The sequence below is a fragment of the Rhea pennata genome, chromosome 2 (assembly GCF_028389875.1).
Source record: "Rhea pennata isolate bPtePen1 chromosome 2, bPtePen1.pri, whole genome shotgun sequence".
NCBI classification, from domain to species: Eukaryota; Metazoa; Chordata; class Aves; order Rheiformes; family Rheidae; genus Rhea; species Rhea pennata.
Genome location: NC_084664.1, coordinates 159,715,071 through 159,741,784, shown reverse-complemented (window position 1 = coordinate 159,741,784; position 26,714 = coordinate 159,715,071). Strand labels below are relative to the sequence as shown.

Below are 26,714 nucleotides of genomic sequence, written 5' to 3'. Positions count from 1 at the left end.
TAGAGGTCAGGTCGGCAGATAGGTGCCTCCATCCCCTGCTGCAGGGAGTCACCCACAACAAGCACTTGCCGCTTCTCCTGGGGGTTCCCACAAGGCACAGGGTCTGTCAGCCCACTTGCTTCCCTCGGAGCCACGCCCAGCTCCTCCTCAGCCTGGAGGGCACCAAACCTGTTCCTCAATTGCAAGTCTTCAGGAGGAGTAAGAGTCTTGCTCCTTCTGCGAGAAGTGACCAGTTTCCAGCCTTCTTCTGCAGTGTTGTGATGTACCGTTTCACTCGACACAGAGCCCTCCAGCAGCTCCTCTGCTGTGGGGGGCTGGGACTCCTGAAGCTGTCTGCTCTCTGAGAATACCCCGTCTACCTCCCACTCATTTTCATGGATGCCACGCAGCCGACTGACTTCCTCCTCTAACTCCTTTACCTGGTGACACAGCTCGTCAACACCAGCACACCTTCTGCAGGAGAGCTGACTGTCAGCCCAGGCCTCACGGAGAGGCCCCAAGCTCTCCCTGCAGCCTGAGACCTGCAGAGCTGCATCCGCTGTCAGAGGGTCTGTCTGGGTCGAAGCCGCTGACACGGCTAATGCATTCCTCTCCCTTTCTCTTCTTCCTTTGAGCTGTGGTGTTCTCCAAGATTTCTTTTCTTCTTCTTGCCTCTCTCTTCCCCTTCCCACAGTCCTCTCTCCTCTATTTTTAAAACTCAATTTGCTCTAGTGATATAGCAACGATTTGGCTTGTTCATCTGGATTATATTTAACTTTCAGAGCCAGTCATTGGAGTCTGGCTCTGTGATTCCTCTTTAATGCACACAGCTCCAGTCTTTTTCCACACCATGGACTAGGTTAGATACTGGACTTAACTACCTTTGAGATGGACCCATGATGAAGGTTAAGAGGATAACCTCCACTTTGAGAAAGACATATGCATTTTCTAATATGTGTTTTGATAATGTGTGTTTTCAGTGAATTCTTGAAACATGAGGGATTATGAAAAATGCAGGGATATGGATTATTATCTGGCAGTCTGGTTGGGCATGATTTAGTGCTGCTTTGCTGCAGTACTTTATTTTGATTTCACAAGATGGCTAAGAAAGGATAAGAAATTAAAAATGTATTTCTGTGAGAATGGCTTAAAGTGATTTTCTTTCAAGAAATGTTACTTCTTTGGAAAATGGTTCCCATTTGTCCTATTAATTTCTTATAAGAACTCTCAATTCATGATTAAATTTTTAGCATTTAATCTCTTAAGTGTACGTTGTCAGAGTTTTTTGTTAAAATAATACCCTATCACTAATCTTGTCAAAGAGTTGTTTTATGTAGTATTCATGTTCCTTCATGGATACAAAAGAGAGTCTGTGTTTTTGGAAACTGCAGATTAAGATTTAGTTATGTTTTGTGCACACCATAGGAATGTTACATTATACAGGGCAATTTCTTCCTTTAGGTTTTATTTAAGCCAAGGAGGTGTTTAACTGCTTGTGATCATGTCAAGTGTTAGTCTTTTGCCTTATAAACCTCATATTCACTTTTAAGATAGCCTCTAATGTTTAATTCAAACTCTTGCAAATGAAAGAACATGCAGAACAAAACCAAGTACTTCCTTTGCAAGAAGCTGAACAATTTAACATACTTTCAAACTAATCAAAGTATTTTTAAGGCATGTATGTAATTTATCAGGATACATTTAAAAAATGTATCATTTAAAACATTTAAAAAATAAGCAAACCAACAAATAATCTGCCTTTTTCCATTATGGATAGTAATATCCATATGGATATGTATATTTTTTCACTGTTCTAAACGACTGATAGTTCATTGAAGATTTTGCAGATAAACTTGGTTTATTACCTTGTGCATTTTGTGTCGATAATAAGCCGTATTTTGAATAAGTCATTGTTGCAGCAAGAGAGATCAAGTATTGCTGACAGCAAAAGTCGAACAAAGCCTGTTAGAAAAAAATCTTAAGAAAATGTTTTCAGCTTTTGCATTTTCAAATTGATAAGCTTTTCTGATTTGAAACAATAAATTGGATTATTATATTCTAATTAAATTGCTTTAAGGCCATGCTAGTTATGAGAAATAAGCCCACTGGCTTTAGACATAGTTGAAATGATTTGTGTTATAAAAAGCTGATAGTCTAAAGCAGCAAGAATATATAATACATTTCTGTTAGAAAATCTTGCAACTAATCTGTCATAGCTACATAACAGCTTATATAAATACGGCTGTTTACGTAGGACCACATATTCCAATTCTATCTTCCTATTCAAAAGCTTTTTCCCCCAGGGAAGCAATCCTTTAATGTTGCCCTGGTGTCCTTTATGTAGGATAGATAGACCTTCTCGAAAGCAAACCAGAGGCAACTGGTGAGAGTGTCTTTTTTTGGTGAAATTGAATTGAAATTTGAAACTTGGCGACATTAAGTGTCTTTAAAGCTGAACCTCTGTCACTGAACAGTAGTGAACAGTAGTGAAATATAACACAGCCTATTTCTTAATCTCTGCTCTGGTCATGTGTCTTTCCTAAGTGTTTTTGAAGATTACTTCATAATTTGCTTTACTCCTTAAGTCTCTATTTTGTGTCTGTAGCTATACATCTGCGTATCATCCTCCCTTTCTGCAGCACTTCCCACACCTTTTACTGTTTCCCACATAAAACTAATGGGAGGAAACTAAGGTAGCATCTTGCTGGTGAGCAGTCTTTTTCTTCTGAAGAAGTAAATAGAAGAACATTCTAAATTACTATCAGCTAAGCAAGCATATATGATGATATTTTTCCATTACTGTTAATTTCCTCCTTCCTGTATTGTTCACTCCATATCTGGTTGCTTTTTATCCAACGATGTGTAGTCTGTACCTAAATCCAAGTATGCAAGCTTTAAGTGTTTAACATTAAGGATGTGCTTAAGTAGTACTTTGAATTGATGCTTGAGTTAATTTTGCCAATGTGATGTTGGCACACTGGGGCTTTGGAACGCTGCAGCCATGTTAATGAATGCTTCTGGTCTTTAACCCACCACTCTGCCTGTGATTTACAGCTCGTGTCCCTCAATGCACTTGAATGGGGACCTGGTTTGTGGCAATTATACAGGGATTTTAATTTAGAACATAAAGATAATATAGCAGCCTGACAGCTCAGCTGATGCTGCTTTTTTTATAACACTGTCATTGGGCAATTCCTGCATTAATTCTATAATCATTTGGTATAGACTTCCAGTGGGTCCAGGGAGATGTGTGTGAAGTTCAGCTGATGGTGTACAACCCCATGCCTTTTGAGCTCCGAGTAGAAAACATGGTATGTATTTTTCCAAATTTTCCCTTTTATTTTTTCTGAAAAAATTCCCAGTTCTTTTCTAAGTTGAACTTTCAAATATAGCTTTCTGTGTATCACATACTTTAAAATTACTTAAGCTGATATAACCTTGGTTTAACAAAGCAGTCGTGTCAATTTTCCCCTTATATTTTGTAGTGGTGTTGAGGTATTGAACTGAAAATCTTTGCCACTCAGAGTGTTTAAAAACTGTACTGTTACTTACTTGTAAATCAGTTCTATACCTTCCTGTGAATTGACTAGAACTCATGCTGACTAATTTAAATATACTGGCTTTCAAGCAATGATTAGTGTATTCTTCCTAATGCAGTTTAGAAATCTGCACTAATCATAGCTATTCAAATTCCAGTTTTGTCTACCCTTTTTAAAAACTAGGAATTAAAATAATTAATTTTGAAAAGCTGTACTTTTAAATGGAAACTTCAGCTCATGGATCTGCTGTTCCCAAAGGTATATGTTATTTGAAAATAAAATAATGTATAGTGATTTAGAGGGAGGAAAAAAAGGCTAAAATGCTAGGCAGGGATGTAGGGATAGAAGGGAATCTCTTGGTCAAGCTCAAGCCTTCGGGCAAATGTTATGATATTCTTTGTGGACAGCTCACATTGTATCTTAAAACAAGCTAGGTTGCTTTTGTCCTCTTTATACTGATTAGAGCAACTTCCTAAAACTGTGATCCATTAATGGTTAGAAATCTCCTAATTGCCAGTCCAACTTCATATCTACTCACTCCTAATCTAGAGTTAAATAATCTTATCCTTTTTCCAATATTTAATGTTGTTTTTAAATTCATCATTCTATCTGGCTGAGTAAATCAGGATGGATATATATATTTGCTTAGTATTTGTGATTATTTATTGATAGATCTATTGCAGTGGCTAGTCAAATAGTTTGGTAACTGACTCATATGCTATATGTAATAAAATATTTTTCCATTGGGACAAAACACACGCAGAGGTTGTGTTTATAGCATAATAACATTCATTTTTGGAAGTTACCACACTGGTTACTTTAGCAACAGTTTATCTAACACTCAAGGAACTATCCCAAATTACTAAGAAAAAATCGAGAAATTAATTATAAAGTAGTATCTCAAAGGCGCCTCTATAAAGGACTTTAAATAAAGTAATTTTTATTTATAGTCTAAATTGTATCATGTAACTAATTAGGTAATAATGTATTTAAGAAATTCGTACTGGATAGCTTATCCCTGCAATTTCTTAATGAGGAATTGTATGAAGGCTTGCATACTGCTAAGAATTACAAACACAGGTATTTACAGGGATGTGTGCTCCATCTGCATCCTGTGCAAATTAGCTGTAGTAGAACGTGTACTTCTTTTTCTTGTTGGCTTCATAGGCTCTGTCTTTGAAGTTAAATCTGGATTTCAGTTTTATCTGTACGCATAAGAGGAAGTAAGCATGCAAACTAGATACAAGTAATCTCATCCCAGAGGTGCACGGTGCAAGGGGGATAGTCAACGAACAAGTTGCAGCAATGGAAATTCTGATTAGATATTAGGAAAACTCTTGTTTGTTTGTTTGTTTGTTTTTTCTTTTCCAACTCTGAGGGTGGTCAAACACTGGAATAGATTGTCCCGACAGAATGTGGGGTCTGCTTCTTTAGAAATATTTGCACCTTGACTGGAAAGGACTGTGAACACCCTAATCTAACAGCAAAGCTGGTCCTGTTCTGAGCAGCGTGTTGGACCTGAGAGTCTCCAGCATTTCCCTCCAGCCTAAATCATTTTCATTCTATGAGTGATTACTTCATCACAAGAATAAAATCTTTTGTTTTTATTTTAATAATTCAAGGCACTGTTTAATATTTTAAAGTGTTGTGGTATATTATTAATGTGTACTCATGCCTGCAGTCCACATGTCTCCTTGTAGTCTGATTTCTCATAATGTGTCACCTTCTTGAATACTACCGTAGACTCACAGAGTCACTTCCGTAGGGATCACACGCATTTATGACGTTCAGCGGCAGTTTCGACTCGCCTCTCCCATAACCTCATTCTTGGACTCAGCACCTTACCTTCGTAGCGCGAGCACTGCTTCGCCCTCGTGTCTGGTAACCGGCAGGCCTTGGCTCGGTTCCCTTCTGCACCGTTTCCTTTGCTCTTTCCCCCTTTCGCGGTTCACCATCCATCAGCATGCAGCTCTGCTGAAATCGATAGTCGTATTTCTTTTCTACCCTGTATCCCTTTCAGTCATCTTTCGGCTTAAGATTTGTTGCTATACCGGCTCGCTTGTTTTAAGTTAAATGAACACTGGAAGCAGCAGTCCAGGCTTTTATCATGCTACTGTCCTAACATGTCTTTCTGTTCGATACGGCTCGAAATTGGGTAGGTAAACAACTTAAGCTGAAGCTCAACACAAGTTGTTAAGCGGAGTAATTCTCTGCTGAACGCTTTCCCTACCTTTCCCCCCCCCATCATTTGAAGTGTTTATGTCAAGTTTGTGTAGTTCTGTTGAAGTATGTTTAAGAAAATATAATTGAATTTTTGGCTTGGTATTAAAACTGTGGAGAGGTGACGTAGTGATCAGTGTCGCTCACATGATGAGCTCCGTACTCCCGGAAAAGTTGCATTTTTGTTTGTTTTTCCCGATTCAAAGCTCTTTGTGCTGATCTACCTTGTTCTTGATGTTTTTTTCCCGCCTTCTATGCATGTCATGTCTATGGCTTGGGAGTCTAGTATTTAGATATCTGTTCTTTACATGTGTCTCTTTTCTATCTTTTACCATATCTCGTATTTCTTTTGATATGGTGGGAGCTCCAATCCAATGAAAGGTGCAATTTTGTTCATACAATAACAAATAAAAAGATTTAACCAGTGAATATGGAAGTGACTAGATCCAGCAACTAGGTATTTTGGCCAGTAAAACAAAGCAGAGGGATTAAAGGTGTAATTAGAGAGAATGCTTTAGTAAAACATAGCAGGTATCGTAAGTTAACATATTGAGAGAGATACAAATAAGTCTAATTATTTTCTCTTAGACAGATTAGAATATTCGTGCTATTCTAGTGATGGAACTGAAGTAAATAGAAGCTTTGATGTATATCTGGAAATAAGTGCATATACCACTTTTTCCCCAGGAGTATTAGTTTCTATTCAGATTTATTCATACAAAGGCTAGCCTCCTCCTTTCTTATAGTTACTGAACCTTTTTTGTGCCCAGGAAAGACTAGTCTCCAGAGAAGTGCCAAATTCTGGGGAAACTTTGATTGATTTATTTTATATCTTGAGAAAAAATATTTGAAGCTATTAATCATGGTAAAGTCTGCTGAGATCTGTTATTAAATAATATGTTTATGAAGATGTAGTGCTAAGTGTCTTAAATCATCTGAGATTTTAACTGCTTTTTTCTTTTTTATTTTTCAAGTTTTATATTAAAGCAAATATGCCTTTAATATTATAATATAAGCTCAAAATTTTTGAGGGACTATTTTTACTTTTTGAATTAAACTTTCTTTTCTTTATTAGGGGAATGACTTAGAAGTATGTTTTGGTTAATCACAGAATCACAGAATGGTCGAGGTTGGAAGCGACCTCTGAATCATCATGCAGTTATTGTGGAAAATATAATTATGGTTCTAAGATGGCAATGATGTATACAGGACAGTGTAAACTATTTAATAAGTGAATATTGAGAAAAGAAATTATTATTACCCCAAAACGGTACGTGGGGATGGTGTAATTTATGATATTAAAGCTCATTTTTTGAAAGAAACTCTTTATTCTGTATTTTTCATTCTCTTTGGTGAGTATATTTATTTGAAGTAACACAAATGAGATATTTTGATTAAAGATGGTATAAGAATAGCTGTTAAACTATTGATAAACTTCAAAACTCTATTATTTACCAAGAGTTCTTTTGGTATTGATTTTTAAAAAAATACCATCTAAAATTGTATCTGCTAATTTGATTAATCTTTGTGCATAAACAATATAATTGAAGATCCACTGGGCAAGAATGTACATAAAAGAAAGAGGAAAAGGATAAAAATGGTTGTATTATGTTTTCTAAGGTCTGCATAAATTACTTACATAAATTACCTTACTAGAAATAGTAGGAGAACCTTTTCTTTAAAAAACAAATATTTGAAAATGCTAATGAACATTGTATAAAGTATGCTCAATGGGAAAACTAACTTAGTTGTCAGTGTTATTTGAAAAACAAATGATTGCATTTCAAAATTAGTGAGTAAAGCCTAAAAAGTTTTTGCCGTATATACCCATATGGTTTTAACAGCATCTTCAAATGCTGCTTTCATACAAGTTGTTTTACTTCTCTAAAACTAAACCTAATTTTTGAGAGACAGAAAAGTAGGCTGTGGTAATAGCATACATATATTCACTCTAAGACTCTTAGGTTGCTTTATAAGAATACAAGGAAATAAATCTTTTTTTCTCTGGTGATTCATATCTTCCCTGGAGAAAACCTGGAATACAGGTAAACTTTTTCTGTAACATCAGAAAGAGCTATGATGTACTTTATATCAGTAATAATGTTTAAGTAAAGACTCTAGGGAAAAGAAATCTAACATCTACCTCCTTTTGTGCATCAGATATGCTTAGGGAGAGGATATGACAGTACTTCAACCTGGATTTGATTGTCGCTGTTATTACAAAACTTTTAAGCACCAGAGGGCAGTGTTGGGCAAGTATTGCTGAATGCTGTTGTCCAGCAAATAGCAATATTGAACATGTCATTCAGACATTCTAGATATGTCACCGTATTTTAAAACTTACCTGTGTTGATTCTGTTTTAAAGGTGAGTATCTTGGTCTCAGTTTATGCCTGGAACTCTGAAGCCCAGTTGATCAATTGATTTTTTTTTTCTTCCAGTTTTGATGTGTTTTTGCATTTTGTTTTAATATCTTTACTCTTAAAAACTCAAAGGTTTATCAAATAATAAAATTCACATAATGAGAGAAGTGCAGGATGTATTCTTCTTCATGGAATAATACAATTGAGACTGTTTAATATCTATCGCAGTCATAGCCTATGCTTAATGCACACGTTTTGGCATTTGCATTGCATTTACTCTGTAGAAAAACTCTCAGTGTTTGTTGTCTTTGTTGCTGAAGAATTATGTCTTAGAATGAAAATACATTTTCAATGCAATATAAAAAGTACATTGTACTGAGAACTTAATTTACTTTTATCAAATATCCCATGATCAGCGTGCTGTGTTTGTGGATACTATGATCCAAGGGTGTTGCTTTGGCATAATCTCAGGGAGCATAGATCAATGTATGCTGTATTTAGTAATTTTTTTGCTGTACTGTTATGAAATCATTTTGTTATTAGTAACTTCTCAAGCAAAATAATTTTTCCTTCGTGTCCATAAACACATTCATATCTTGGAACATTGTACTCTGAAACGCTCAGGTACCTCTTTGTCTCTCGCTATCTGTGTTTGTGTTGAATCTCATCTCACCTCCCTCCCAAACCTGGCATAAGGGGATGTGGAAGGGTCTGCAGTTAACACGCTCCTTTTGTCTCAGTGCTTTGACTAAAGGAAGTGCTGACTATTCTTGAGGCTAGTCTGTTATTTCAAGGCATTAGGTCAGGCAGAGGAGATAAATTCTGATGCCCTTAGGAGTGGGGGCATTCAGAGTTCAACCTTTTTTGCTTTTTGAGTGCTGACATGAGTACTAGATCCTCCGCTCCAGAATCCGCCTGGGCCAGGCCCTCATAACATGTTGCTAGTATGGAAAACTTGCAGTATGATTTCCTTTTAAGCGTAACATTTCCAGAGTTTTATACAAAACATCTGACTGACCGGCATAATTTGGATCTCATTCGTCTAGTCAAGAGAGCTGTGATGCCTAGTACCTCCTGAGTGAGGGTTTTTGTCTGCTGCCTGGCTAGCTCTGAATCTCTTGTCAGTCTCAATTCTTGTCGTGCTAAAACCCAAGGAATCTGGTCTGTCCTTTGCTGGGATTGTGTCTTATCTGAGAACAATCTCAAATGCATTGTCTCTTTAAGACCACTGTGTCTTTTTTTCCTATCCCACCAACTTCTGAGTGATTAGAAAAAGCACTAATAGTGAAAGGAATGGTGAAGACTGTTGGGAATCACATTGTGGTCCTCTCAGGTGGGAGCCTTTCAGCGTATGTTTATAGGGGAAGTACACTTTAGTAAAGATAGGTAAATACATTTTTGTTTCCTGTCTGAGGACAGTTGCAGGAGAATTCAGTGCTACTGGAGTGGGTTTTTTTGTTTTGTTTTGTTTTTCCTTCTCTCTAGACCTTTGCATGAGAAGGACAGAAGAATGTTGGCCTTATGTTGGGTTGTTGGATGGTAACTCACCAAGGTGACAGATAAGGCATCTGCTTGACTCTTGTCATGATGGATGAAGATGTCAAATTGAAGGACTGTCATATTTGATTAAACCTAGTGCATGCTATGACCAAGCAGGCTGTGTGTGTGGGGTGGAGGTTTTTAATATTACTGTTTGAGAAGTTGAAACTAGAACTGTTCAGAGACTTTGCTCTCATTGAAAACTAAGAGCTTTAGTACATAAACAACTTCAGCGTATGCATCAAATCATAGCAATTAAAAAAGGCTGTGTAACTGCAGTGCTACTTGTCCAAATTTTGACCCACTTAGGAATAAGGTGTCATTTTTTGAAAGCAGACAGAGTTATATGAAGTTATCTTAATGAACTTGAGCAGCCTGACATTCAAAGAGAAATTTCAGATATGATGAAGAGTAATAGGAATGTGGGAGAAAGCTTTATTTATTCAACTCCTCCTACCCTACCTGAGGAAAATTGAGCTAATTAGGGCCATGTCTTAATGAGCAACTTTATATATTTCAGAAAAATGACTGGATTATGGTTTCACAATGAGTCTTCTGTGCTGTAATTTCTTAGTGTTCTGGATGTATTTGTATGCATTTGGTATCTGTCAGCTCTACCTTTTGACAACTTTCTGTAGTTGATTATTAAACCACTTACTGGAATTTTTATCATTCTTTTTAGAACTCTACAAGTTCCTGGATCAAAGTATTTAGTTGAGGTGAATCCTGACTAATTTGAATATATTTGACTATTTGGCCAAGTGGTAGTTCAGTGCTTTGGGGCCTGAGATAATTTAACAAAACTTCTATACCTGTCTTAAGGGTGAGTTCACAAGTATGTGGGGTTACCTTTAATATATGTTCTAATATTTGCTTCAATCCAAGCAAAACCAGAGTGATTATGATGAAGACTGAAATTAAGTCAGTAGTAAAAAGTATAAGTGTTCATCCCTTTCCTGAGGGGCAAGTCCTCAGGAGGGATTCTTGTCAAATCACATGCAATCAATTATGTTGTATCATATCTAAAAGTAGTTTGTGTTAGCTGATGATTGCAATAATTATTTTGGTATCTTTGTAAAACATACTCTGACTATGCAATATTTTAAAATAAGGAGATCACAAAAGTCCTTTTAAGTTCTTACTTACATAAATATATCCTTTTGGAAAGCAGTGATCAAGTTTGCATTTGTGAAGTGGGAATTACAAAGCTTCAGTGCTCAGATATACTGGGTAATGAAAGTGTAGCATAATAGAATTATTTTTTTACTTGAATTTTTTTGTGGTTGCTCCTGACAGCTGAGGTCTATATATGGAATTGCGGGAAAAAGTATACAAAAAAGTAATTGCTAGAATGAAGGATATATAGCTTTTGAGTACTGTTAGGCACCATCTGAATGTTGGTGACTTCAGATCTTCGGTAAAAATGAACTCAAGAACCTGCCAAATACATTCAGTTTGCTTTCTTAAGTTTCTAGTGTGTTGGTGACTTCCCTGTTCATGACCTTAAATGCAGAACTTTATTTGTTACATAATGTGTGCATTATAGAGGTGATTGTTAATTTTCCATGAAACTCTGCCTTTTGAGGAGGGAAGAAATTCTGAAGAAGAATTTCGTTCAGTTATTGATCATTAGGAGCTGATTTTATTTAGTATCCAGGAACTGCTTGAAGAAAACTTGGTGGTGATTAGGTGGTGATTAGCAAATCAGGCCATTAAAGACTAAGTGTATGCGATAGATCAAGTTCCAGTCAGTGGCAGGATAATTTGGGTGGTACCGTTTTCTTTTCCTGCAGTACTTGCTATCAAATGCATATCAGTTTTCTTAATTCTTAATTAAAAATTAGAAACAGAAGAGTGCTAGTTGCTTGTCCTTTGTACCTAACATGAGCATTAGAGGTGCACCATTCAGAAACCTATTTAATTAGAAACTGGGCAATCCTGGGTGTTTTCAAGGGAAAGCAAGTACTAGTGTTCTGGCACTGTGCAGATACCAGTGATGATTCTTCTTTGTTTGGTCTTCAGCCTCTGTGTGGATTTCTGAGTTGCTCAAACTGTTACTTTTTCTGTGTCTTTACAAAAAATACCTTTCTGATAGACTCTCGAGTTCCTATGAAGCATTTTCATGGAACAGGGTTTAACCTAGTTGTACTTCCCTTATCAAATGATGGAGAGAATAATACTGGATAACATCTTCATAAGAAATAAATATTTAAGCAGCCACAGTGCTGTACAACAATAAATTTATTACTTCTGACAGCATGTACTGTCTTAAATTTATAAATCGAGATTAGAAAAGCAATTAATCTAGTGAGGAAAATAATACTATATTTCAAGTTTGTTAAGCAGTTTTTTTGGCTTAATTTCTTGTTTTTGTCCTATATTTTAACTTCAGGAAGCTTAGAGATTTCTCTAACATGCATTAAGGGAGTTAATAATACAGTCTCACTGCAGATATCTAGGCTGGATAGATAGTCAACTTAGCGAGGTAAATATCTTATTCCAACTCCTAATTTAGGCATTTAAGTTAGACAATAATGTTAGACTGGCTGTGTTATCTGTAATTATACAGATTTTTCCTCCCTCTATATAATTTTATTTAAAGCTAGGCAATAGCTGCTACTGATATTTGATTCTCGCTATCCAAAATATAACCAAATATATAAATAAGATCACAGATACAATTAAATGTAGGTACAAAAACCACTTTACAGATTATATCATTTAGGTTTTTAGCTTTTTATTATGCTTGGGTATATATTTTATTTGTAATCCATATATTTTCGCATCACAGATCTTGAAACGCATTCTTCACTATTGAATACAAGTCTTGCAGTGATTCTAGATGCATGCTTGAGTCACTAGTACTTTAAAACCAAAGCAACAGTTATGACAAATTTGAGTGAATCCTAAAAGCTTGTTGATGATGTAATGTAAAGGATTAAAATATAAGCATTTGCATCTCATAAGTGGATTTATATATGTAATATGACTTTTTCCAGGGTCTCTTGACAGCAGGAGTAGAATTTGAATCTCTTCCTGCAGCTCTTTCTCTACCTGCAGAATCTGGTCTCTATCCGGTAACTCTTGTTGGTGTTCCTCAAACCACTGGGCAGATCACTATCAATGGTAAGCAGTATCTTTAGTCATTCTCTTCCTAGCAAAACAGTTACATTTTTTTAAGCCTCTGTGGATTGCATATGTTTCTCTGACACAGTTTCAATTGGTATCCTTGATATATTTGCAACTCTGAATTCTCCTGAGCTTCTAAAACAACTTGTCTTAAAAAAAAAAAAAAAAAAAAAAAGAAAAAAGAAAGAAAGAAAGAAAGAAAACGAAAAACCTGAAAAACCACTTTTCTATGCTAGACTTCATTAAGAACATGGCCTGTGATGCTGAAAAATCACTTGTTTGTAATGGCAGCAATGAAGAGATATTTACAGCATCATCTCTGGTATGAGAGGAAAAGGATAATGAACTCAAACTCCCCTTCATTAATGCTTTCATTTGAAAAATCTTCTGAGAAAAATTACTTAAACTTCTTCATGAGCGTGCAGAAGATAATCTTGCAGTTCGTTTTTCTCAATTAACCGTGTTCATGTAAGATTACAGAAATTTTTGTAAATTGCCTGTGTGGAAACAATTTAGCTGATCTGGGTAGTCTGTTGTAGTGCAGATATCATTTCGTTAGCAAGCCTAAATAGAATCATGTAAGTAAAGAGAATTAAAGAGCTTTTGTAGGAGACTACCAGATCAGTATCTTAGCAAAGGCAGTATATGAGAAAATGACAGATATAACAAGAAGTAGTATTTAAGCATATTACCATTGTACAAGTTTAAGTAGAAGTTCCTGGAATATAGAATTACAGGAAAAGAACCATTTTATTAAAGTTCAGCACCAAAAGAAGAAGGCTCTGAATCTGAAAAAAAAATTTGCTGAGTTTTTCTGAAATGCTTTTCTGTCTCTTCATAATGCTATTCTCCATTTTTTTTCTTCGTAAAGTATTTCAGTAAATTCAGAATAGCATCAAAGCGTTCAAAAATATTTGTTATGTTGTTGTCTGCTTTTAGTTTCACATACTAAAATATATTGCAAGTAGAGGACTTGACTTCTGCATTTGGCTGTTATTCATGTCTTAATATGAATATTGTGAGGCTGTGCTAGGCACATGTAGTAAAGACAAGTTTTTTATTAGCACTGGACATATTTTTTCTGGAAAATTTCTAGTAATTTCTTCTCTTTACCCTATCAGTGAGTTCACAGAAAATCTTTTTGGTAAAGAAGCATGTCAGTGAATTGTCTCTTTGTGCTCTCTTTTTGACATTAGTGTCAAACAATAAATTTTCCTTCAGATATAGGCTGTGTGTATTACAGAATAGTTGGGGTTGAAATGGACCTCTGGAGATCTTCTGGTCCAACTCTGGTTCTGGTCACCTAGAGCAGTTTGCCCGTCATTGTGTCCAGGCAGCTTTTGAATATTTCCAAGGATGAAGGTTCCACAACCTCTCTGGGCAACCTGTTCTAGGGTTCCACCAGCCCTACAGTGAAGAATTGTTTTCTTGTGTTCAAATGGAAATTCCATGTATTTCAGTTTGTGCCCATTGCCACTCATACTGTTTGTGGGCATCACTGAAAAAGAGTCTGGCCTCATCCTTGTGACATCCTCCTGTCAGATGTTTATACACATTGATATGTTCCCCCGAGTCTTCTCTTCTCCAGGCTGAACAGTCCCAGCTTTCTCAGCCTCCCCTTGCATGATAGATGCTCCAGTCCCTTAATCATCTTTGTGGCCCTTCAATGGATTTGCTCCAGTCTGTCCATGTCTATCATGTCATGAGGACCCCAGCACTGGACACAGTACTGTAGATACGGCCTCACCATGGCTGAGTAGAAGGAGAGGATCACCTCCCTCGACCTGTTGACAATGCTCTGCTTAATGCAGCCCAAGATGCTGTTGGCTTTCTTTGCCAGGAAGACACATTGTTGGCACCTGTACAACTTGGTGTCCCCAGAATCCCATTGGCCTTCTCTACAAAGCTGCTTTCCAGCTAGTTGCCCCTCAAGGTTGTAGTATTGCAGGGTTATTTCTCCCTAAGTACAGAATGTGGCATTTCCCTTTGTTGAACTTCATGAGGTTCCTGCCAGCTCACTTCTGCAGCCTGTCGAGATCCCTCTGGTGTATCAGCCACTTCTCCCAGCCTTGTATTGTAGGCAGGCTTGCTGAGTGTGCGCTCTGTCCCATCATCCATGTTGTTAATGAAGATATTAAACAATATTGGTCTCAGTATCAACAACTAGTAACTGGCCTCCAGCTGGACTTGGTGTTGCTGATTGCAGTCCCCTGAGCCTGGTAGTTTAGCCAGTTCAGTCCAACTCACTGACCACTTACCTAGTCCACACTTCTTCAGCTTGTCTATGAAGATGTTCTGGGAGACAGTGTTAAAAGCCTTGTAAAGTCAAGGTAGACAATACTCTCTGCTCTTCTGTCATCCCCTGAGCCAGGCATCTCATTGTAGAAGGCTATCAGGTTGGGTGAGCATGATTTCACCTTTCCAAATCCATGGTGACTGCTCCTGATCACCTTCTTGTCCTCCATGTGTCTGGAAATAGTATCCAGGATTAGCTGCTCCATCACCTTCCCAGAGATCAAGGTGAGGATGATCGGACTGTGATTCTATGGATCTCCTTTCTTCCACTTCTTAAAGATAGGGGTGGCATTTTCTCTCTTCTAGTCCTCCAGTATTACTTGGTAAGAAATCAGTATTGAGGTAGTTTTTTGTTTAAATAGAACATTTTTTTTCTTTAGTGACTGTAACCTTATAGTAAAGTATGATAATGTGACAATCAAAGAATGAGCTGCCTTTCACAGGGGGACTTCATGTGTGTGTATGTATTTTGTTCTGTGAGTTGTTTTGTTTTTCAGACAATTCGTTTGCTTTAGAGTTTTTTCTTTTTTAAGTTTCTGGATACAGTTGAGGCCCTTTCCTAAATATTAGAGGAAATGGGCAACTTAACATGTGTTGAAGGATGAGAAGTTTTGTGTACACCGGTGGATTAGGTGACACGCTGTTGTAAGATGGTGGTCTGTACACTGACTTGTGATTATAGAAAACGTTCTGCTGAGTGTGGTGGGCTCTATTTTTTGTTTTGCCTGTCATATCTACAAAAATATGGATGTGTGTTATTTGTATGACGCGATGTTTTTATAAATATTATCACTGTTTAGGAGATTGAAAATGTTTATATATTCTGTGTCCTAATAAGATTCTGCCGTAGAGAAGGTGGTGATTTGGATGGTGGAAATACTGATAAGATCTGACTATTAAACTTTTTGTACATTTAGACCTATCAGAAAACCAAATAATTTCATAATATACTGGGGTTTTATCCTTAAAATCAGGTTATCATACTTCAGTTTTTGGAGTCTTCAGTGACTGCCTTCTGGACAATCTGCCAGGAGTCAAGACCAATGGCTGTACTGTTGAAGTCATTCCAGCTTTGCCAAGGCTGCAGATCAGTACTTCCCTTCCGAGGTAAGAAACTGAATAAAGTGGGGATTCTGTCTCTGCTATTGTTTATCATGTAAAAAATTAATACAGTTTAATTCTAACTTTTACATTAGAAATGTGAAACCTAATTTGCCTTTTTTTTTTTGTTTTACTGGTTGAACTCTTGGGATTCTGTAGAAAATGTATTGAGAGCTAATTAACTGAGGGAGTGTACTGGTTGGTCCTTATTAAAGAAGACTTTTTAGAAGACTGAATACTAAAAATGCTAAATATTTGTAAAATGTAGAAATAAACAAACACAAAAAAGTATATGTTAATGTAGGATTGTAAGAGGAGTCTCTGTAAGTCATTTGATCCAAGACCTTGCTCAAAGCAGGGCCTCGTTTGACAATAGATATGACTTTTAAGGTTAGATCAGGTTGCTCAGGACATTATCTAGTCAAGTTTCAGATATCTCTATGGACAGTGTTTCCATCACCCCTCACGGAATATTTTCCAATGTGTGATCATCTTCACTTTGAAAATTTGTGACACATCCTCATTCATCACTGTGCACTTCCAAAATGAGTGTGGCCATGTGCAGTCCGTAGGTGGCAGACAGCACTAAAAATCTCCTTCAGGTCTTCCTCTTTTTCAAACTGAACAAACCCAGCTCTTTGGATCCAGCTTTTTTGGATCATATCATGTGCTCCAGCCCCCTAGCCATTTTGAATACCCCCTTCTGATCTTCAGTATGAGTTTCAATATTTTCTTTGTAGTGAGGAGCCCTAACAGCACTCCAGAAGTGATATTTTTAAGAAGTACAAGAATTAACTAAAATACCATCTTTATACACTCATGAAAAAGACATGGTAGTTGTATGTGGGTTTTAGGTTTTTAATCATAGAATCAGTAAGGTTGGAAGGGACCCTGGAGATCATCTAGTCCAATCTCCCTGCTCAAGCAGGGTCACCTAGAGCATGGTAGACAGGGTTGCATCCAGGCAGGCCTTGAAGATCTCCACAGAAGGAGACTCCACAACCTCTCAGGGCAACTTGGTCCAGTGCTCCGTCACTCTCCTGGACGGCGGAACCCGCCCTCTCACGGTCAGGCGGAACTTCCTGTGCTTCAATTTCTGCCCATGGCCTCTTGTCCTGTCACATGAGACAACTGAAAAGAGTTTGTCCCTGTCCCCTTGACACCCTCCCTTCAGGTACTTGTACACATTGATAAGATCCCTCCTCAGTCTTCTCTTCCCCAGGCTGAAGAGGCCCAGCTCTCACAGCCGTTCCTCCTAGGGCAGGTGCTCCAGCCCTCTGATCATCTTTGTAGCCCTACGCTGGACTCTCTCCAGTAGCTCCATGTGTCTCTTGTCCTGGGGAGCCCAGAACTGGACACAGGACTCAAGATGAGGCCTCCGCAGGGCTGAGTAGAGGGGCAGGATCACCTCCCTTGACCAGATGGCAACACTCTGCCTAATGCACTCCAGGACACCATTGGCCTTCTTGGCCACAAGGGCACATTGCTGGCTCATGGTTAATTTGTTGTATACCAAAGCTCACAGGTCCTTCTCTGCAGAGCTATTTTCCAGCAGGTCAGCCCCCAGCCTGTCCTGGTGCATGGGGTTATTTTTCTTTAGGTGCAGGACTCGGCACTTGCTTTTGTTGAACCTCAGGAGGTTCCTCTCTGCCCAGCACTCCAGCCTCTCCAGATCTCTCTGAATGGCAGCACAGCCCTCTGGTTTATCAGCCACTCCTCCCAGTTTGGTATCCTCAGTAAATTTGCTGAGGAGGCACTCTATTCCTTCTTCTAGGTCATTGATGAATATTTTGAACAAGACTGGCCCCAGTACTTAGCCCTGGGGAACACCACTAGCCACAGGCCTCCAGCTGGAGCACCACTGATGACGACCCTCTGAACCCTTCCTTTCAGCCAGTTCTCAATCCACCTCACTGCCCACTCGTCTAACCCACACTTCCTGAGCTTCTCCAGGAGCATGTTATGGGAGACAGTGTCAAAAGCCTTGCTGAAGTCAAGGTACACAATGTCCATTGCTCTGCCCTCATCTCCCCAGCCAGTGACTCCATCCTAGAAGGCTATCAGATTGGTTAAGCAGGATTTCACCATGGTGAATCCATGCTGACTACTCCTGATCACCTTCTTTCCCTCCATATGTCTGGAGATGACATCCAGAAGGAGCTGTTCCATCACCTTTGCAGGGATGGAGGTGAGGCTGACTGGCCTATAGTTGCCTGGGTCGTTTGCTTGTTTGGGAAAGAATTTGACTAATCCCGCAATAATAAAAGTGCTCATAAGACTGATCAAATTCAATTTTTCGAACTTTTCAAAAAATACGAGCTACTTACTTGTGCACTAAATGAATTTCTATTGTTAGAAATTATGCATATATTCTCACTGAAGTTGATGAGAGATTTACTGTCATTTCAGGAAGATTAAGATTTCATTTTGGGGAAGATTCTTTTAGAGACTTGTTTTTCTCGTTATGTGCCTTCTTGATTTTTTTTTAACTGTAGAATTTGCTTATCTAAATTGTCCTAGGGGGATATATATATACCTATTTTTTGTTGCATTCTTTAATATGGTTTACTTAGTAGAACAATTGGTTCAGTTCTGATTTTCCCATACTGCATTCTGTTTTTCTAATGTGGAGTGGGCTCTATTAATGGTGTCATGTTACAAAGATATAAAAAATAATATCCTGATTAAGACCATATGACAGCAAAATAATAAAACACAGCAATTGAGCTGCACGTTCATGAATTCCCTGTAACGTTTTTTCTAGATAGGGCAGTCTGTGTAGTTTAGTTGTTATCAAAATTAATACTGGATAGACAAAGTTATGAATATATTCAAAGACATGATGAGTTGAAATACAGAGGGAATTGCAAATATTCTTAAATGACCAGAGTATTCCCACCTGCTGAATAAATGTTCAGCTGATAATGTGGAACACCAACAAGATTTCTTTTCTATCAGAGCTTTATCTTCTTTTCCACTGATGTTAACTTTACTCTTAGTTTCTTCAAATACTTTAATTTCAGTGCTGAATCTCAGTTCTGAAGACATCTTGGAATCCAGACATGCTTCTGGCTAAATTTCTGCATGCTGGAGAGCCCTGTGGTTACTGTCACTTACTCCCAGCCTCTACAATATCAGCAAATTAGCTCATACTTATCCTTTAGCTGCCCTGGAGAATGGGATATTTTTAAAAGATGTAGGTGAAGAAACGAAAGAAAGAAGGCTTCTGATATACTGGCAGCAGGATGAAATCCAAATGTGATTTCTTTCCTTGCATCTTCCTGATTTGCTTTACCTGCTTTGTTTTACCCTTCATCCATCTTTTGAAGGGTAAGATGGATCTTATCAACACTTGGTGTCTCAAGCTGTATTTGTGAGAGGAAGTCTGTTCCTGGTGGAGCATGTTAGCTTTTATAGCTGGTTGCCTTTGGATCCTTCTGCAGGGACTAAGCTGACTTTTTTCCCCTTCTCATCAAATTTATTTTTTTTTTTTGAAGTATTTCAGATAATCAGTATGTATTATGTCACTTCTTTGGAGATAAAAACGTTGGTCTGTAGGACCAGATTTACATGGTTATGCTCACTAAAAGCATATAGATTATTACTATCTCTTCAGTAAATGACTGATGTAGCAGTAATTTTGGGGCAGCAGTGATTTTGATAGTAATAATCCCAAGTCTTTCTAGGCATATTGCAACATCTATTTAGAAATATAAACAGATTTATTTAACTATATTATGGAGGTCAGTTTTAATAAGCTCAGTTTAGCAGAGACTGCAGTGAAGTTTGCTGTTTGTTGACAATGACATTCTTTTAAAGTATATACATATATATATACATTACAATGTATATAAAATATAAATAAATCAGTATATACTAAAAATACAAGAATATCTGTCAATGAATTAACATAGTATTAGTTTAACACCCCATAAAATAAGAAAACAGCATGAAGACAATGACTTTGTTTTGGTAGAACTGCAAATACGGTATGGATAAAACTATGGATGATTTCTAATATGGATGAACTTGGATAGAAATTGGTTATTTCCACAGGAACTACAAATTTTTGAAACTGCATGACAGTGTTGCTATGCCTGAAGTCTTGTTTAAGGGCAAAGAGGAAATGTACCATATATATAAAGCCAAGAATTTTTTATTTGTTTCTTAACTATCTAATTCAGAATCATTAGTCCAGATGTAATTACTACAGAAGAAGAAAGAAAAAGAAAGGAAAAAGAATACTCTATACAGAGAAAGAATCACTAATAATAATACACATAAAATTATTATGGATACACTCCCAAGTTTCTACCCATTTTCCTGGTGTCATGCATATCCTTCCACTGCTCCTCTGGGTCCTCAGGTTGGTCTCTTCAGTCTGGTTGTGGTGTTACAGTGAGTCGTCAGCATCTGGATTCCTTTGCTGGGAGGAATGTAGCGTTGATGGTATAGCATTGATGGTCTCATGTTCATTACTGCAGGATACACTTGAGGTTGTTTTTGTGTTTTCTAACAGGCCGTTACACCACACTCTTTCTTCACTGGTTTGCAGTTCCACGCTCCATCCAAACTTAGTAGATACAGTGTTTTTTTCCTATGTTAGGTACTTGTTCTTTGTTTACTTTGTCACCCCCTGAACGCAGGTTTTGTGAGCTCTATCTGCTTTTCTTTAACTGACCATTGGTGCGTTGTTTATAGCCACGAGGTCTCTCTGGTGGCAAGCCTGCGCCCCGTCTCTTGTCGTCTCATGCCAGGACTCCTCTGTACTGCATCTGGTGTCTTCACTTCTCAAGGCCTTTGCCTTGGGGCCTATATTTCTCCTCGCTACATCATTATGTTATAGATAGCGCATTCTACATAGAATTGCTACTTGTTACTACTGTCTGTATAAAACTATGGTTTCTCCATTGAAAGATGAAGAGTAAAACAAAATTAGGCATAGGCAGCTGGTCAGAAGAAAAATCACTGCTACAACTAAACCAAGTCTAAACCAAGTTACAGGCAGGGCAAGACTGATTGAGAGAAAGGCAGCCTGGAAAGCCTCAGTCCCAAGGCCTTCCAAATTCAGAACAAAGCCTGTGGCTTACTGTATTATTGGGCTATGGGTTTACAATCCTTGGACAGATGAGAGGTGAGACAGTGCTCAGTATAAGAAGTTCTATTACGGCAAAGTATGTGTAAGATGAATTAGCTTGGACTCAAGTTTAATATATACATTGATACAGTCAAAATAGCCATTCTTTTCATTTATTAGTACACAATTCCTTGATATTCTTATCTCAGTACAGAGGGAAAAAAGAAATTCCCTCTTTCCTCTCCTACTGTCTCTCCTGTATTTCTGCCCCTGTTTCAGAGTGTAGTAATGACAAGGATTTACCACAGCAAGCTTTAAATGATCAAAAAAAAAAAATGCATGTTTTATATATTTGTTGTCAAAGACGCTTCCTAAAAGACTAAGACTGCTGTGATACTTGTTTGTGGAGGAGCTTATCTTGTAGTAAGTTAAGAAAGGACAGATAGCAAAAATACCTGCCAAGAGAAGTTACTGAACAGGGGGTTGACAACAAATTTATCAGTCATTAATCTCAATAGCTTTTGACCTTGTATCCTTGATCCTGTCTGGCTACTTTGCGATAGCATGAAAAATACGGTCAGAAATTGAACGTCTGCCCATCTGTCTTGTTCTGCAATTCTTCTTCCCTCATTCAGGTTCCTTAAATAGTTCATTTATATTCACTGTTTCATCTTTCACTCAGTGATTTTCTTCCAGGATCCACTGCTATAAGGCTTATGCCCTCAGCTGTCCACTAAAACTGCACTCTCCAAGCTCTTATTTTACTTCTTCCTGGCAAAGTTCAAGGTTATTGCTCAATTCTCCTTTATCCAGGTGCTGTCATAGGCCTATGTTTATCTACTATTTCAAAAATTGACTGATTTAACGCATTTGTTATTTTAAAATCAAACTCTGGACATTCTTTTAATAAATGCATTTAAATATTTAAATGGACTATTTAAATAATTAAATTTATTATGGTTTTGGCTGTAATTTATAATAAACGTTCATAGTTAGAAATACATATTTTATATTGTTTGAAGTGTGAATTATCTTATGCATAATATTAACTTTTGTCTTCACTAGCTCTAAAAAAATGGTCCTAGCTAAAATTAGAATGGAAAGTAATATCTAATATCTTGCAAGATTGTAGAGCAGTAGCTTGTCAATCTTCAGAGAATGGTTAATAGAATATAGTAACTTGAACAAGCTTTTGACATGTTTTTCATAATATTTGGCTTACGTGTTTATCGCTGTCTGCAGGTCTGCTCATACGCTTCAGCCTTCTTCAGGGGATGAAATCTCCACTAATGTGTCTGTCCAGCTATACAATGGAGAGACCCAGGAGCTTATTATTAAGTTAGAAAATATTGGAACAGAACCTTTGGAGAAACTAGAGATCACAGCAAAAACAGTCAACACTAAGGGTATGTATGCTGATACATGTTTAGAAATAATGATTGCTTTTTCTTTGATAAGAGGGGGACTACTTGCTATATGCTTAAATCGAGGCAGTTTTGAATAAATATTGTAATCACTGTTAAGTTTGATTATATTTGTAGAAACATGGAAATAAAAGAGGGTATAAGAAAACATAGAAAGAAAATGAAAGAAAATATAGAAACATTTGTGTGTTGAAGGGTCACCAGCTTTTTGGAATTCAGATTTCATTTTAATGTCAGTTAAAAAAAATCCTAAGGCATAAATAATTAAAAGCAGGAATCTTGAACCTAAATTATTTTCTCCTTATGCCTAAATACTGTGATTACTTAATTAAATAAATTATCATTAACGCTAATGTGTAGGTGAGAGAGTGGAAGTAAATAAACCTACTTCTCTCACTCAGATAACAATAAGAAAAGGTTGGATAAAACATTAAAAAACAAGGCAATGAACAAAATAAATTATTATTAAGATTAAAAGAGTAATTGAAGGTAAAGAAGAGTTACAGTACATACTCCTCCAGCTTTCACTTATTTCTTCTAAGATACTCTGTGTGTATTAACATTAAAATGTAATCTGTAGAGTGAAGCTCAGTTTTGTTTTGTGATGTGTTTTTGTAATTTTTGGCTTGTCCTGTAAGGCATTGTTATAAAAATGATAATAACAGAAGAATTACCAGTGAAAAGCAAGATAATTTTTATGTGCTCTGAAAATAGCATGTTTTATGGTAGGATTTTATTCTATCAGTGCCAGAGTGATACCTGGTGATTTTTGCTCAGTTTGAGTATATTATTTATATTTATATATATTTATTTTTTCAATAAAGTATCTTCTTGTCTTAACTTAAGAGAACAGGAGTTGTCAGTCATCCAAGAATAGATTTTCTATCCAAGACTTGTTTGCAAGACTGATTTTAAAAGCTGAAAAGTTTAATGAGTTTCTAGTTTTATTTTAATAATTTCAAGGTACTCCTCATATGCTAAGTGCTGTATGTATATAATGGAAAGACCAAATACAGAACATGTATTGAATAGTGAAAAATACGGGCCTCAGTATCAAAGGTGTCAATGAGACTCTTAGTACATAACACTTTGTTGTTAAACTTGGTTCAGAATTTTGGAAAAAAAATTTCTCCAACGATTGTAACTAGCACAATTAACAGTTATAATTATAACTGAAAACTATATTTTAAGAAATGGAAGGAGGAGAAAAAGGAGAAAAGTTGACACATTCAACTGTGACTTCAGTAAAACTTCAATTTTGCTTCATCCTTTCATGTTCTCTCTATATAGAAAGTCTTTATAATAAACTCTCCTAGTGTATTTGACAGTCTTTTAGGTGCTATTAAACATGATAGTAGTTGTCTTTATCAGAAAAAGGTTCTTATGAATAGCTAGCAAAAATAGGCATACCTGTATTAAAAACATGCAACGCAAATCACCTTTTCTGAAAAACAGGAATGAGACCAAGCTTTGAGAAGTGAGGAATGAAGTTTGTGTTAGAGTGTACCAGCGCCAGAAAATACGTTTACGTATCACATGTATTGGAAAATGCCTGCTGTGAGAATGATAGAATCATAAAAAGTATGGATTGGAAGAGACATCTGGAGGTGATTTTACCCAACCTTCCTTTGAAAACAAGACTTTATATTAGGTTATCCAGGGTCCTGTCAAGTTGATCCTTGAAGATATCCAGAGAAGGAAATTCCGTCACTTCTCTAGGCACCCTATTCCGATGTTTCATTTTTCTCACAGTGAAGAATTTTTTTCTTATATCCAGACAGAATTTCCCCTGAAAAAATTTGTGCCCGCTGCCCCTTGTCCGGTCACCATGCATCCTTGTATGCAGAGTACACACGTCTTGTCTGTAACGGCTTTTCAATACTGCTAGAGAGGGGTGGGGTTTCCCCTGAGCACTCTCTTGTCTGAACTGAACAAACCCGGTTCCTTCAGTCGGCCTTCATAGACTAAGTTCTTCAACCCTCTAACAATTTTAGTGGCCCACCAGTATTTCAGGGTCTGTCTTGTTCTTTGGGGACCAAAACTGGACACAGTATTCCAAGTGTGGTCTAACAAGTGCCAAATAGAGTGAAATATCACAGAATCAAAAAATAGTTAAGGTTGGAAGGGACCTCTGGAGATCATCTAGTGCATACCTCCTGCTCAAGCAGAGTCACCCAGAGCACATTGCCCAGGTTTGTGTCCAGACAGGTTTTGAATATCTCTAAGGACAAAGACTCCACATCCTCTCTGGACAACCTGTTCCAGTGCTCTGGCAGTCTCAGAGCAAAGAAGTTTTTCCTCATGTTCAGACGGAACTTCCTGTGTTTCAGTTTGTGCCTGTTGCCTCTTGTCCTGTTGCTGAGCAGCACTGAAAAGAGTCCGGCTCCATGCCCTCTAGAGCCTCCCTTCAGATATTTATATGCATTGATAAGATCTCCCCTCAGCTTTCCCTTCTCCAGGCTGAAGAGTTCCAGCTCTCTCACACACTTCAGATTTCTGTCTTCAGGTGTGTCTGGTCATATATACATTCAACGTACATGTGTGTGTGTTGCGTTCAGAGTTGCAATAGCATGTGGAATATTTTGGGTCTTATCCCTCTGCACTGGCTGGAAAATGCTCTTGCCATTCCGTTTCTTTTAGCTATTCAGCTTGAGAAGCAGCATTTGTTTTGGCCGTGTTCTACCCAGTATTCACCGTTCAGCTGTATACGGTCTCTTTTAAAAATTCTATATTGTTTCTTTTTCCCCTCTACCTTTTAAACCCTTTTCCTCTCCACTTCAAGTGTTTTAATTAAATTGCCTATAATGCTGTTAGAGAGTCTCTGGGCTTCCAGGCTGAACTACATCTCTATGTCTTCTTGTGATTGCTATATAAATGTATACTCCTAAGAAATTCAGAACGCTATACAACCTATACAGAGTTTCTCTGATGCTTTACATTGTTTGCTTTGTCTGCTGATGTACGCTTAATGTTGCAGTTAATAGAGGATTCTGTTGCATCCTGTTGCATTCTCCCACGGAAAGAAAAAGGCACAAGAACTTAAGAAATGCCCTCCTAGGGCTGACAGTCTATCTAGCCTGGTATTCCCAGTGGCTTTAGGGGATGCTATTTGGGGAGAGCATGCAAGTCTGGCAGCTTTAGGGTCTATTTCTGTTGTGCTTCCTCAGCATCCATAGCATCCTTACCTAATCCTTCTTAGTAGCCCTTTGTGGACGCTGTGGACCATTAATTTGTCTAATCCTTTTATGATTCTATGATTCTATGAACTTCTGAAGCTTCTATGATACAGCCTGCTTCTGCCTCCTGTAGCTACAGTTTTCAGAAGTTTGCTTCCAGCTGGATAGAGAAGTACTGTCTCTGTTTCAATCTGATCTACTGTTTTCATAAAGTGCTCCCAGCTCTCATACCATGGGATTTAGTGAATAACGATTCTGCATTCAGCTTGTGTGCCACCTTGTGATTTTGTAAACCTGAGCCATGACTGAAGGGTCCTGACATGTTTTAATTGCTTCTCACATGGCAGCTGCTTCCCCTCCTTGATAAATTTGATTGCCCTTCTCTAACTCCAGTATGTGCTCCTTGCAGTGCAGAGACCAGAACTGTGAGCACCATTTATGACATGAATGCGCCAAGGTTTTACACCCACCTTGTGTAGTTCTCAGTATCTTTCCTAATGATGACCAACATGTTTTTTTTTTTTTTTTCTCAGCTGCTGCTGCATGCTGCGCTGGTGATTCCAGCGGACTGTCAATGGTGACTCCACAGTTTCTTTCTGTAACTGCTGCTTCCATGTGCAGCATAATTTAGGCATATTTTTCCTTTAAAAAATCCTCAGATTTTTTTTCTTAGCTACATTACTTTACCTTTATGTATATTAAAGTTGATCTTCTTGCGTACTTGCTTGGTTTTGTGAGGTCCTTTTGAGTTCCTTGCCATTGACATTATTACTTTCCTAAATGAATTTGAAATCTGGTCAAGAAATGTCTGGAAATGCAGCTGATCAAGTGGTGAATTTAACTTGCAAAGCAATTTAATGCTGTTATTAAAGA

General features: G+C 37.5%; 1 protein-coding gene across 3 annotated transcripts in view; it reads left to right on the top strand.

Moving 5' to 3' along the window:
* TRAPPC9 (trafficking protein particle complex subunit 9) overlaps positions 1-26,714 on the top strand; it is a 454,651-nt gene that overhangs the window by 57,840 nt on the left and 370,097 nt on the right. For all 3 annotated transcript variants that reach the window (XM_062570665.1, XM_062570666.1, XM_062570664.1), the window contains 4 exons: positions 3,205-3,290; positions 12,639-12,765; positions 16,038-16,170; positions 22,484-22,647. In XM_062570665.1, the coding sequence (XP_062426649.1) occupies positions 3,205-3,290; positions 12,639-12,765; positions 16,038-16,170; positions 22,484-22,647 (510 nt within the window). The remainder of the gene's footprint in view (positions 1-3,204; positions 3,291-12,638; positions 12,766-16,037; positions 16,171-22,483; positions 22,648-26,714) is intronic.